This window comes from Diadema antillarum, unplaced genomic scaffold (assembly GCF_040938485.1).
Source record: "Diadema antillarum isolate AM-2024a unplaced genomic scaffold, OU_Dant_1.0 scf00000131, whole genome shotgun sequence".
In the NCBI taxonomy this organism is placed as follows: domain Eukaryota; kingdom Metazoa; phylum Echinodermata; class Echinoidea; order Diadematoida; family Diadematidae; genus Diadema; species Diadema antillarum.
Genome location: NW_027271020.1, coordinates 3,154,149 through 3,168,348, shown reverse-complemented (window position 1 = coordinate 3,168,348; position 14,200 = coordinate 3,154,149). Strand labels below are relative to the sequence as shown.

At 39.3% G+C, this 14,200-nt stretch overlaps 1 protein-coding gene across 1 annotated transcript in view; it reads left to right on the top strand.

Annotated features, from left to right (window-relative positions):
- Positions 1-12,289, top strand: part of LOC139720692 (probable flavin-containing monoamine oxidase A) — a 32,634-nt gene extending 20,345 nt beyond the window's left edge. The window contains exons 5-12 of the mRNA XM_071632047.1: positions 3,031-3,145; positions 4,739-4,902; positions 5,906-6,086; positions 6,715-6,815; positions 7,813-8,016; positions 8,920-9,006; positions 9,728-9,828; positions 11,609-12,289. Coding sequence (XP_071488148.1) covers positions 3,031-3,145; positions 4,739-4,902; positions 5,906-6,086; positions 6,715-6,815; positions 7,813-8,016; positions 8,920-9,006; positions 9,728-9,828; positions 11,609-11,747 — 1,092 coding nt within the window. The 3' untranslated portion in view covers positions 11,748-12,289. The remainder of the gene's footprint in view (positions 1-3,030; positions 3,146-4,738; positions 4,903-5,905; positions 6,087-6,714; positions 6,816-7,812; positions 8,017-8,919; positions 9,007-9,727; positions 9,829-11,608) is intronic.
- The last annotated feature ends 1,911 nt before the right edge of the window (positions 12,290-14,200 follow it).

Below are 14,200 nucleotides of genomic sequence, written 5' to 3'. Positions count from 1 at the left end.
AGGACCGCATTGTTCACACTACTTTGAAGTGTCACATTTGGAGTTATCGCTAGACCCTTGCCAACCCTACCATTGCCATTGATACTGTTGTTTCTCATATGCATGCACCAGCATTCTTGTCAATATTGGAACAAATTAATGCGTGTACACCGTAATAACTTCCAACCTCCCTTTTGTAAATAGCAGCGACCGCATTGGCATTTGTACATGGTGTTTGTTCATTGAGTAAATACAAGCAGCCAGAGATGACAAATCCAACACGCCTGTAGATATCTGTTCTCAGCGGACCCAGGTATCGGGTTTTTACTCTATTGTATACACCCGCATTAACGCGTTCCTTCCATAAAAAGTTTGCCACAATAGGAAGAAAGGAGTGTCTATACAGCAACAGAGTAAGTATGTCGTGAAATCCCCACAATACGATAAAAAACACTTTATGCGGAGCCGTTGTAGTGTGGCAACGTGTATACAATAAACGAGCTGGCCACCATTATATACAAATGTTCAAGAAGGTCACTAAATATACAAGAAACTAGAAATACCTATGTCACGTGACTCAACCTGCAAGGTCCTTGAAAAATAGACACGTCATGTACATGCAAGAGCACTAAATGATATGCTACCTGTTTCTTTGCCGGGCTTTTTCTGCTTTGCCAGAACTTATCCCTTGAATTATGAAATTTTGATGATTCCATTAGCAATCCACTTGACGAATCTGCGAGTTCCCAATATTGTGTAAGTAATTTTAACACGCATTCACATGCCTACGCCCCTGTTAGTAGACATAGGATTAGGAGAAACACTGAAAAAATATCATTCAAAAGCTTGCAGACTCAATGGAAATGTCTGGTTCGAGTCCGTACTCACTGAACTAAAAACCACGCGTCCCAGTCTCTTTTCCACTCCTTTTGCACCAGCCCACATTAGATTTTGTTACTTTATCGATTTGGTCATGTGTAGCTTCATGATTTGATGAAGTTGTCCTATTTCATCGGTTCTCCCATGGAGTTGTATATGGTTCCGCACGTCTTCAAATGCTCTCCTGTTCGCTAAAGGTCAACATGAGCACATTAAAAGAGAGCTTGAATATAAGTTATTACTTTCTGTAGGGAATTTCAAAGGGTCTCAGCGGGTGCTAAAAAGGTCCCTGCAATCCAAATGTATGTTGACCTCTATTGAGGTCTGTACATAACCAATCACTTAATACTTCATGAAAGTATGCATACTAATATATATATATATATATATATATATATATATATATACTCCTAGATGGGTCATTTGGAAGACATTTCCATTTGTTTTATATGCAAATTTATTAATACATGTTCAATGGCAGTTTACGCAATGGAGACACGAAAATTGTCTCCTTAATGACCAGTTGTCTCCCTAATGAAGACACTTCCCCCCAATATGTCTCCCTAAGGTGCCAACTAGGGATATATATATACGTATATGTATATGTATAATATCAGCACCCTAGAGTCTAGGGTCCGCCTCCAAAGAAAAATCCTCCAGATCATCTTTATTCATATTCCAGTTGTGACATCATCCTCCTGTAACACTTGAGCTGAACAATAGCCACAAGTTATGTGTCTTACCTTTCATTGCTACATGTCAAAAAAATTGTCAGAAATATTTGCATAAACCAGAACGTATGATGCTTTAGTGAATAAGTGCAGGTAGTAATAACAATGTATGGTAGACGGACAGACAGTCAGACACAGACAGACAGACAGACAGAGACAGAGACAAATAAACGTATAATATAGAGAGTAGAAAGAGAGATATAAATGAAATGAACATGCAGTCACCCGATACCAGGCTTAGGTATGTCACTCTGTGTTTTGATGTTCCCGAGATGACATCTCTTGGCCTGATAACCAGAGTCAAATATGTTCATGTAGGCCTATTTGCAAAACACGAATGTATTTGTCATTCGACGTTAATGTAATGAGACAATAAATTGTAACAGGTGCATGTGTGCAGATATCACGCATTAGACACAGTACACAATCGATTGTGCTAAAATTTGAAGTGTCGTATTGATTATCAAAGACCGACTGTGTACACTAGAAGAAATGCTAAAAAGAGGAAACAAGACCCCGGCATTGTTTCATGAAAGTTGTCAGCCCTGACAAGTTGTCTGTCTGACAATTTCAGTGAAATCCTTGGTTTTGTTTGGCTGAGAAGCTCTGGTCACTGACTGTTACTACGGTGATTGTCAAAGATTGACAACTTGTCAGGGCTAATACCCCTATTCCACAGAGATTCTCTCTCATCGTTCACTCATTCTGGCCACCCACCGACGTGTATCGAAACGCAGTCCGATGGGTCCGACTTGTGTTGGTCGACTGTCATGTCAGTGCCAGACATGTCGAGGAGTGATCCTATGAGACAAGTTCGTCCGACGAGGATCACGCGCGACATGTCTGACACTCCCCTGATATTTGTCCGACCAAGTCGGATTCATCAGATTTTGATCCGATACACTTCCGTGGGTGGCCGGAAGCAACAAACTTTTGTTCCGGCGAATGACCGATGAGAGAAAATCTCTGTAGAATGGGGGTATTACAACTTTCATGAAACGGTGTCCTGTTCCTGTTTGTCGCTTTGGAATGACAGCGGGCAATATATACGCCTAAAGGCCAGTGTACGTCTTTTTTCTTCTCTTTTTGATATTTTTCCTCCAGGATCTAGTAACAAAATATATTTCATCCACCTCTACACAGTTTGTGCGTGTTAATGCTTGCAGTGCAATTAGCTTGCATTATGTAATGAAATTACGTTGCGATTAGAACATGTGAACCTCCTATGTCATCATCATTGTCTTGCTTTTTCAGTGTATTATGTTTTGAGTTTTTCAGAGTATTGATTTATCTGCTCAGGGACATCAACAAATTAAAAGATTAGGGGAATGAATTCCACTAATCTTTACATGGCAGTATCGATTTGTGAACTACATTACGTATGTGAAGTGATATAAATTGTCTGGAATGCCCCGCTAACACTTTATTATCGTCTCCTCAGATCGAAAGCATGCGGGAGGATATGTCGAAGAAGGACCCTACTGATTTGAGTGAGTCCCTCAAATGGGACGCCATCACACTGGAACAGTTCAAGCAGGAGCACATTTGGACGGATGGTGAGTGGCAAAATGTTTTGTTCCGGATCAAGGACTCTCTGGACAATAAGTCCTGGACTTTTACCTTTTAGTCAAGCACCAATTCAAATACCACTCCTGATGAAAAAAAAATCCCATTCATGAACAGTTAGTCCATAGCAAACAAACTCCCTTCGAGGATGTTAATCGTGTATATAGTGCCACAGTGTAAACCTGGTGGATTCAGTTAGAGGGTAGTGTCCGGTTGGGGTATGTGTCCTGTTTAATTGTTTCAAACTTTTGTCATTATTCATCGGTTTCCTGCTGCATTTCACGTGCCCCAACACTACCCGATGTGGAGATCATAGATAACAATAATAGATAACGATAATTTTCCCTCTTGTTTTATATCGGGTCAAAGTAGTAAACGGACATGCCCTTTCATGTCCATGAATTCAAGCTGAACATTCGGACAGAGTCGTTGTTCACCTTTGGAAGAATCTAAATTGTTTTCTCGCGGTTTTCCTCCCACACGTGAAGACTAGAAACCATAAGCTGTTTTTCGCCTCAGGTTCTTTTATTATTATTTTCGCACCACTGCAACTACTTTGCACATGAAAGAAATACTTGCTAGGACCGTTACAGTAATCGCAACGCGTTTGTCTTGAGTTCTGTTTGGTTCAGTTGCTCCCTCATTTAAATGGGAGGCATGTTTAATAAGAAGTATACATGGTGACTTGATATGTGGACCATGCTTTCAGTGGTTTTATGAAGCTCAATCCTCCTTTTGGCTTTACGATACTCTGTTGACCTCCACTATACTGTGCTGCATGCAGTATCAAAGTCCCGCCGCGCCCAATCCGCATTCCCTTGTCTCCTAAATCCTCCCATTCTAAAACTCCCGGCGTTTGATTGAACAAGATAATAGAAGGGACTTCTTTCACTCTAACAAGTACCAAAAAGAGGAGGAGCAAAACAGTAACCCAACATTTGATAGATGAAGTCTTTCCTATCTGTGTGCAGCTTTGCACTGAATATATCTATTGTTCCGATGGATTATGTTAAATCTTATCGCGTCCTCCTCAGATCTGCAAATGCATCACAGCGTTTTGCAGATCTCAATAGATTTTGATGTATACAACCAGCAGATTGTTGAGAAAATGTGCATGGTAATGTCTACCAGCGTTAAGAATGCTGGAGCGAATTCACCTATGGATTGGGCGCGTACGGCGACCGAGATGACATCGGCTGACGCCTGGCCTCATTTGCTTTCCAAATTACCATTTGGCGATTGAACTGTTGGTTCCACGGTACAACCACCAGCACGCCATCCCTCCAGCACAACGATGATATCGTAAAGATGAGCGTCAGTGAAGATAAAAGTTAATAGAATGCATTCACCTTATCGCTTTAATGCCAAACACATCTTTAGGCGTTTCGTTTCCAGCGCTGTCAAAACTGTCTGATAAAATTCCTGAAATGAAATCCGACTTGAAATTTCCACAAAATTGCTATGCATGGGGAACAAAAAGAAAATTATGAGAGACGATGACTTTTCAAAGTTCCATGCGATAGTCAAGGGTGAATAACGTGAATGTTTTGCTCTGTCTCTCCCTCTGTTTCTCTGTCCGGAAGCTGCTCGACAGGTGTTCGACGCACTGGTGGTCATGACCTTCGGGGTCACTCCCCGTGAGATGTCCCTGCTCTTCTTCTGTCACGTTCTCAACAGTGTCGGAGGATGGAAGGTCATGTTTGGGGAGGATGACGAGTTCCCGTCGTCAAAGCAACTGAAAATCAAGGTATCAATCCGTAGTGAAGACGGCTACCGTTCTTGAGTCGTCTGACCCGAAAACGAGATTATATTACGAATAAGCTTGGGACATAAGTAAACAACGAGGTTCCCTAACTGTAGTAATAGCACTGAGGATTTGTGATATTCTTGGAGCGCAATGAAAGGAAATTTCATCATCAATATCATCAATCATCATCATCATCATAAGCAGCAGCAGCAGCAGTGATAACAACATAAGATATATAAAAGACCAAACAAACATACTAAAAAAAAGAATAAAGTACCCTCATATCCCCCTAATGCTGTGTTTTTATCTCACTTTTGGGACTATTGCCATTTAACCTCATGTAAAACGTGACCTACGAATTAAACAACCAAATAATTTCCAAGACATAAGTTGAGCTGCAAGAGAGTAATTAATGTATCTATTTTCCATCTAACCCCGTTGAAAGAAGAAGAAGAAGAAGGAGAAGAAGAAGAAGAAGAAGAAGAGGAGGAGAAGGAATACAAACAAGAAATACGGTCGATGTGTGAAAAATTGGACGAAAGACAGCTGAGTTCCGGTCATTCCGCGTATTTTCTTTAGGTATTCCCTAGATACTCCGAACTGAGGAATTGCCAAGAAACATACTTATCCGCTGGCTATCTTTCAATAGTCTTTCCATACATGGATCTGTATACCACTGAAACGAAATAACAACTGATAATAAGGACTTCGGCTGTTTGATTTTGCACCGTTACTGTTCACTGATTGTTAGGTACTGAGTAATGAGAAATGAGAAAAAATAGGCCACTCTATTCAGCTATTTAATATCGTTTCCTTAAAACTCTAGAGTGAGTCAAGATAGATTCAGTGTATAAAGGGCTTCATGCTGTAGTAAGCGAACGAGGAAAAGACCGTCATCGGAGACGGAGTCAACCCGCAAGCAAGAGACATGAAAAAATGATATAGAGTGGGAATATGTCTCTTCACAAGCTGATTTAGAGTTCTATATGAAATTTTCATCCAGGGTGGAGCACAGCAGTTGTGCGAGAGTCTAGCCACGGGCATCGACCGGGCAAATCTTCGCCTGGACGACCCCGTGCTGCTTATCGACCAGACCGACAAGCAACTCGTGGTCGTCAGCACCGACAGCGGATGTCAGTATCGGGCCAGACGGGTACTCGTGGCGACTTCCGTGGCGCATTCAGGTAGGGGATATTTGTTTGTCGCTTTCTTTCTCACACAGGTTTTTACTGCAACATAGGCATTCAAGTGGCGACACTGTTTCATATAATGTACGTTCGTATAGGTTTGCAATGCGCCGTAGTTGTAATATCATTTTTTTTTCTCGTAGGCATAACGAAAATCAACATACAATATTGTTCAAAACGTCTGTTAGCATCTGGCCCATTTTCGGGACTGCACCAAATCAAGAAAAGAATCTACGTGGTCTACCACAAACCAACTCAGCGTTGGACTAATGATAATGGTAAAATGATGATGATGATGATGAAGATAACAATGATAATGATAATAATGATAATAATAATAATAATGATAATAATAATAATGATAATAATAATAATAATAATAATAATAATAATAATAATAATAACAACAACAATAACACCAACAATGATAATAATCATAAAAGTGATATTCATTGTCATCATCATGATAATAATAACAATTATAGTGATATCACTGTCATGATGATGGATGTAGGGTCATATGTCTTTTTTTGCCATCAGTTATAGCAAGATCGTTGTTATGCGCTGTCATTATCGGTAACCTGGGTTATTTTGCTTTCATTTTTATCTTGGGCAATTCTCACAGTCCGCATCATGCACAAGCCAGACCCTCCGCTGAAGAGACAGGCACTCGCCAGCCTCATGCCGGCTGGCTTCTGCATCAAGTATGTCGTCACATACGAGAAGGTATGAATTACCGACTCCCTCCCGCCGCCCCCCCCCCCCCCACTCCCCCTCCCCGTTTTGGCGAATGATGGCAAAATGACTGGTAGCCATAATGGTGGTCATTATCATTTTGATTGAATACACTTAAAACTGTGATTATTGGTTTTAAAACCAGGGCGGTGGAAAAGAACCCCCCCCCTTGTTTATAAAAAAACCCAGGAGGAGTATACGAAAGGCAAACCCACTCAGGTGAAACGTTCAGACAATCTCACACAATCTAAGGACCACTGAAATGATACATGATTGGAGGTACCACTGCCAGGATCACGTGGCCAACATTCATTGACAGTATATATATATATATATATATATATATATATATATATATATATATATATATACATATTTTTTTTTTAATGTCTGTGCATGAGAGCAACAAACATAACAAATTTCATTGATTGTGGCAAACAGTAAACAAAGCTGTTAGGGTTAAAAAAACAACAACATAGATTTTCATTTCATACTAGGTCTAAAGCATAATCATTCATTTCGACATCAATTTCGATACATACAACCAGTTAATAGATTTGCGTGCTTTTGTAAATGAGATACAAACTCTGCACTTATGTTCGGCATTATTTGCGAAGACGTATGCTCAACTATGATTATTTTATCCAACAGCTTACATCGATTAGATATCGAATATCTTTATGAAAGGATATATGCTTGATCTCATAAATCTTTGGATTTATATTTTGTGCAAAGAAATAACAACAACAAGCTGACACATAATTCGTCAGCCGCCTGTAAACTCAATACAATTCACGTGAGTCTTTGTTTTTCCACAAAGAAATTTTATTAACATATGAACATTCAGGTACAAATAAATGAAACTATTCATAATACATAACATAAATTACACAATTTAGACAGACAGGTACAAACCGTCTATAAAGTAATATAAATTAAAGATTCTAGCTAATATTGGTATTTGTAATCGTTCTTCGTTTCCCGGCAGGCATTTTGGCGGAAGAACGGCAAAAGTGGTCTGGTGTTGAAGCTGGTCGACGAGGAGAAGGCTTTCGACGACGACGAGGAAGACCTCATCGCCTACGAGTTCGTCTTCGATACCTGCGCACCGAACAGGAATCCCCAGGCAAAAGCGGCGGAAAACCCTGCTCTCATGGGTGTGATATTCTCGGAGGAACTCAGACTCCTAACGGTAAGAGTTAAAAAGAACTTTATCGCCATTCCTATTCGCTCTTTTTTTTTTCTTTGATTCGATTCAGTTTTCATGAGTATACGTGTATTGAATTAGAATCACATTCTCGACTGCGTCATTATTACGTCAGGAATTCGTCAGAACATTTGCATATAAGAGAACACGTGATGCTGTTGTGAGGAAGTGCAGGTAGTAATAGCAGTGAATGGTAAGGCACATAACTGTACCTATTGTTCGGCTCAAGTGTTACAGGAGGACGACATCACAGCGGGAATACAAATAAAGATGATCTGGATGAATGTTTTCAGGGGTGCAACGGGGCTTTACAGGATGCACAGAAAAAAATATGGAGGAACATTGTTTAAAAAAACATGATGCATACTTTCAGGAAGTATTTAGTGGTTTGGTTATGTACAAAACCAAAAGCCATCAATAGAGGTCAGCATACATCGGACTGAAGGGACCCTTTAATGAGTAGAAAAAGAGGATGATAATGAAAGTATAAGATGAGAGGGATAAGGAGATATGGTGTCAGATATTCGTAGAGAGAGAGAGATGGAGAGATAGAGAAACGGGAGACCTATGTCTTTGGAAACTTAATTCAAGACTAATAAGGAGCGTGGTTCTAACAACGTCAAAACTGTTTTCCCTTAGCCGGCTATAATATCATAATAATGATTGAAAAAAAAACAGATAAAAATTCTTCTACTCTGGTTACCAGACCAAATTTTTCTTGTAATGTGAGACCACTTAACTTTATCAAAACAATATTTCAGTAAAGTCGTGACTCATAATGCGTTATTTGGTGTGATTTGCATCTAAACTCAAGCTTCTGACTTGTTCGTAATTTATAGCATGATTTTGCTATAAATTTTGATTGATTTTTTCTTAATTCTATTCCAGCCGGCAGAAAGAGAAAGAAGAATTCTAAAGAAGTTGGCTGATGTGTTTGGAAAGGATGCGCTCAGCAACATCGACTACGGTGAAATGGTGAGCACAGTTTATTTGATCCCCATTCCCACTGCCTAATGTCAACATTTCGGATCAAAAAAAAAAGAAAGAAGAAGATATATACATACATGTATATAGTAAGTTGTAATTTCTCTCCCAATTTCATTTGCAATGAGGTCGTATAAGTCAAGTATGTACCTTGCACAAACTAAATTGATGGTAATTTGCATGGGATGTAAACAATTACACCAGAATTGATGGGCAAAGAAAGTGGTCAGTATCAAAGTCGAACGTATCGTATACAGTATGCCAAATGAATAACCCACATCAAATTCACATAATTTTATGTTGGTAATGAAACTTATTCATTTGATTACGATTGACTTAGTGATATTATTTACTTTCGATGGTTTAGATATGAAAGTCAGCGTATACAGTCAAAAGATGCTGATGCTTAATTCTTACGCAAACCATGGAGATGATTCATGTTGGACTTTGTTATATTTTATTTCATTTCATTTTTGACAGCTCAATGTCAAAAAGGTTGCTACTTGTCGTGAGCTATGTTGGGCAGAAGTCTCCATGTGTGAGATTTTTAGAGCACCTGAATGATAACAGAAAACATCTTTAGAGCATGACAAGGTTGTCGATCATTGAAATATCAACATGCACTGTAATGAGGCCTCTACATACCCGCATTGTGCGTCGCACATTGTCCATTATGGCTCGTGTCCGTTTCGTTTCATTGTGTGTTCTACAGGACTGGGGAGTTGAGAGGTACACAAGCGGTTACCCGTTCAGCGTCATGGCGCCGGGTGCTCTGATCTACCACAGCAAGGCGTTGAAGAAACCATTCGGAAGGTAATATCGTTTAGAGGACAGAATATATAGATTTACAATAATTGCCCTTGGAAACCACCCGAAGGCAATTCTTAGACAATTTTCCTGTATAGAGAATGAACCTGTTCACAATTGCAGTTGGGTAGTCGCCTGTCGGAGAAACTGACCTTCTCTATCTATTTTATAGATCTTTTATCAATGTCTCGACATAAACTCACGAGGTATAGTTGTCATCGAAAATAGACATTGCACAGTTGAAGGGTGCTCATAGAGCTATCAGTTGTCTTATTATGAGGCACCCCCCCCAAAAAAAAAAAAAAAAGAGAAAAAATGACCATGTGACTGTGTGTTCCTGTTTGAAAACTTGCAGATCACAGTTTGACATCTGGGTCATGATGTTAGACTAAGAGTTTTTAAGTTTGTTACTATAGCTGAAGTAGTAGTCACAAAAAGCGAATCTCTTGGCCAATGTACACAAGTAGGTAAGGAGCTTTAGTCTGTGTGGAACAAAAACTGGTGGCTGCTCAAAACGTCATCGCACAAGACACCCCTTCCATCCCTCCCCTAATTACTGCAGGATGCAGCTAGCGCATATTAGGTGACGATGCAACCAAGTAACTGATCTGTCAGACGCTGGGTGAAAATGTGGCACCCCTGTACTGCCTCTGATCTGAAGTTCCTTAATGATAATATGCTTAAAGGGGATGGCTAGTAACTGATCTGAGGGAATCAGTGGGAATGCTGGGGGATGATTGTTGCAATCCTTGTGGGATTCATGTAAGAGTAGGCCTACATATCTATTGTTGTGTGAAAAATTGTTTGCTTCAGAATGGTCTCATATTCAAGTAATGTGCAGTTTAATGATTCCAGGTTAGCATGCCTGTACAGTGACGGGGAATTAAACTGCACATTACTTGAATATGAGACCGTTCTGAAGCAAATAATTTTCACATAACAATAGATATTAATGTACTCTTAAATGAATCCCACAAGGACTGGAACAATCATCCCCCAGCATTCCCACTGATTCCCTCTGATCAGTTACTAGCCATCCCCTTTAAACATATTATCGTTAAGGAACTTCAGATCAGAGGCAGTACAGGGGTGCCACATTTTCTCCCACTGTCTGACTGCCTACATCTTTATGATGGGAAATTGTCTTGTCTGTCAAAATGCCTAGCCAGGGTTGAAGTTTAAGTGCGCCCCGTTGCGACCCTCGTGATAAATCACGACTATTGAGGCAACCCCCATGATAAATTGGGGTGAGTCAATCAACTACAAGGGAGACCAACATTCACTTTTTCTGCCCATATCCCTCGTGCTCCACATGCACTGAATAGCATTTGGAGTGTGTATTTATATACTGTCATGAGCATATTAAAGGTCATATTTACCTTTGGGAGCAGTGATAAAAAATGTTCAAGATATCACTTTTGATGCATATTTGTAGGTCAGTTGTATCAAGAAACATCCTTCCATATAGATTTTATGCAATAAAGCCTAAAATATAAGGAGATATCTATGTTTTTCATTAAACTATTACTGTAGACAGTTTTGTCTGGAAACATTTATATTATAAGTATTGTTCACATTTTGTATATTGAACATACTTAACATCGATTATACTGGTTCAAATTTTTACTTTGGTTGTTTCTATCCCTCACATTTTAGAACCATTTTGAAGCACTAATGCTGGGTTTTTGTTTCATCTGCAAATGGTAAATAAATATGCCTTTAAAGCATCTGTCACGAGTATCATGTTACTTTTGACTGTTGTTCTGCATGAATTTCCTGTGGACAGAATTCACTACTGCGGGACGGAGATGGCCTCCGCGTGGTACGGCTTCATGGAAGGCTCGGTGAAATCCGCAAAGCGCGCTGCACACGAGATTGCCAAGGACCTCAGGCTCAAGAGCAGAGAAACGCCGAGCGTGTCCTAACTCCTCGTCGCCCACTCGCTCGTACTACGAGTTACGACGCGATAGTGATCGGCTCGTATTCACACCTGGGTGGTAACCAACTGAAATTCACAAGAACAAGCAAGGATAAAAGTGTTCCTGAAGTCTCCAGATTGATTGCATCAATGCTTCTTGAAAACGTCTTTACGATGACAATGCGAATGTTAATATCAGGCTACGACGTGAGCGTCGTATAAAGAACGTCATTAAGAAGAAAAGTATCTCCCTAATGTTAACACACAGGGACATCTTAAAGCTAGATGAGCGTTGAAAGCAGATATCATTTTACTCTTGTCGTCCTTCATTAAAAAAAAATCGTCTCTGCAAGTTTTTCAATTCTGCATACACTGTGCCCAGTAAAAGGAAACGAAAATAGCACACGCGGATACGTTTTGCTGATGCAGAGATATTAAATTTGCAAGTCGAAGTGTTGGAATTTCATTCAAGAAAAATGCATTCTGGCGTCGATGAAGTGAAAATACAAAATTACAATTTCAAGTCTCAAGTGCCGTTACGTTGCCACAAACTGGCACACATAAATACACTGTGTCACGTAAAAGAGCGTTTAGTTTATTTATTAGCTTGTTTGAAGGCTGACTGTATGTATTATTTATCATAGTTACTCATTCTGAAGGTTCTTTTTTGACATAAAAATATTTAAACATAAAAAACAGCACCCAAACCGAACGGGTCTGTACATACAGCTGCAGTTTCAACCACGAGCAAGCTCTCTATATTAAATCATAATAATATCATGGTTTGTGGATTCAGCTGTGGTAAAGGCTGTTCGTCTTCAGAATTTTCTTTCATCGACACGTTAGAAAATATCGTTTTCAAAGAAGATATTATTCCATAAGCCTTTTCTCATGGGAAAGAAAAATAGCACAAAGAAATCCCGGATATTTCGTGACTGAAATCATAACCATAATACACCAGAGCATAATATGCATTACTAGAGAATTTGGTCAACTTTTGATTTCTGCTGTGCACCTGAGATAACGTTCTCGTCACTACAAGTTCGATGTTCTGGTTCCAGATTATTGTCTTCCAGTTATATAGCTACGACTGTCAATCACCATGATTAGTCTTGATGTAACAGGGAACGGAACATTGATTATGATATAGTCACGTATTTTATATTGCCCTGTCGGTATTGGTCGTCTTTCCTATAGGGTACATAATGATGATTATCTTCATAAGGCGTAATAATCAGTATAACATTGCGCTGCCTATGACATATAAGTATAACTGCTGTTTTGAATCCCTCAAATCTGGAGCTCCCTGATTTTCTATTTTCTGAAAGTGTTATACGGTATATACTCCAATGAAAACGAAACGTGTAATCACTGCATTTCATTGAGGACAGGAAACTGACTGACCGTGAAGTGTACTGTCTTAATGGTGAAAACAAAGCTAGTTGACATGTTGTCATACTTCGAAAGCAGTGCATGATTATTGATATGACAATTGTTTTAATCGATTTTCCAGTCATTTTGATCATTCATTTTCATGTATGACTGTGCATCACATAAACCTCGTACTTGGCAAGTTATCCATATGTCCATAGATCATTGCACGTAACTTTCGTGTATATGCGTTTACCTTTCTTGGTATCGGTTGGTTCAGTGTTCTGGTTTAATGTTCTTTATGCAGCATTTTGCTGTACAGTAATATTTCGGGTCCTGTAATACATGCATGTGCGTTTGCATGTTAACTTGTTTCTATTCAAGGATTTTTGTCTTATTCTCGTCTTGGTAAAAATGAATGGAATAGTCAGTGTTTATTCGGGTAGATTTCATGTCAACATGAAATGTTAAGTTGAGTACATGTGTCCTTTAATTTGTATATTGTCTTTTATTTTTTTGTCTATTTTGTAATATCGTGTTGTAGATTTTGGTGGACGCGGATGATAAATAATTATTAACCTAATAGAGTGAACCACTAGACCACGGGGAGAGGTATGAGGGATTGGCAGTATAATCACCATAGAGCATTTCATGAATGTGCCTTGAAGGACGTTATTCATCGACTTTTCATCAGACAAGAACGTGACTTCCATTACATGGATACCTGGGGGCATTTCATGAAGCATTTTGCCCGACAACTTTGTCGGCCAAATTTGCTCTCAGCCAATCAGATGCAAGGATTTCAGTAGCTTTTTACAGTTTGTTTTCTGGTAATTGAAGCGGAGCAAGGAACAGACTGGATATAATTGTATCCTATATCCAGTAACCTGATGTTAAAGATGGATAGAGATTTTTTTTTTTTTTTTTGAGGAGGGATCTTGAGTGAAAATGGAAACACAGATATGTTTGTGTAAGTCATAGATTCGAGCAGTATGAACAATTTCTTATGACAATTACATTTAGTAATTAATTTTGCTACGGGGGTACTATTCCCTTTGCGTGTGTGACGTCATCTTCGTCGCTTGTGAT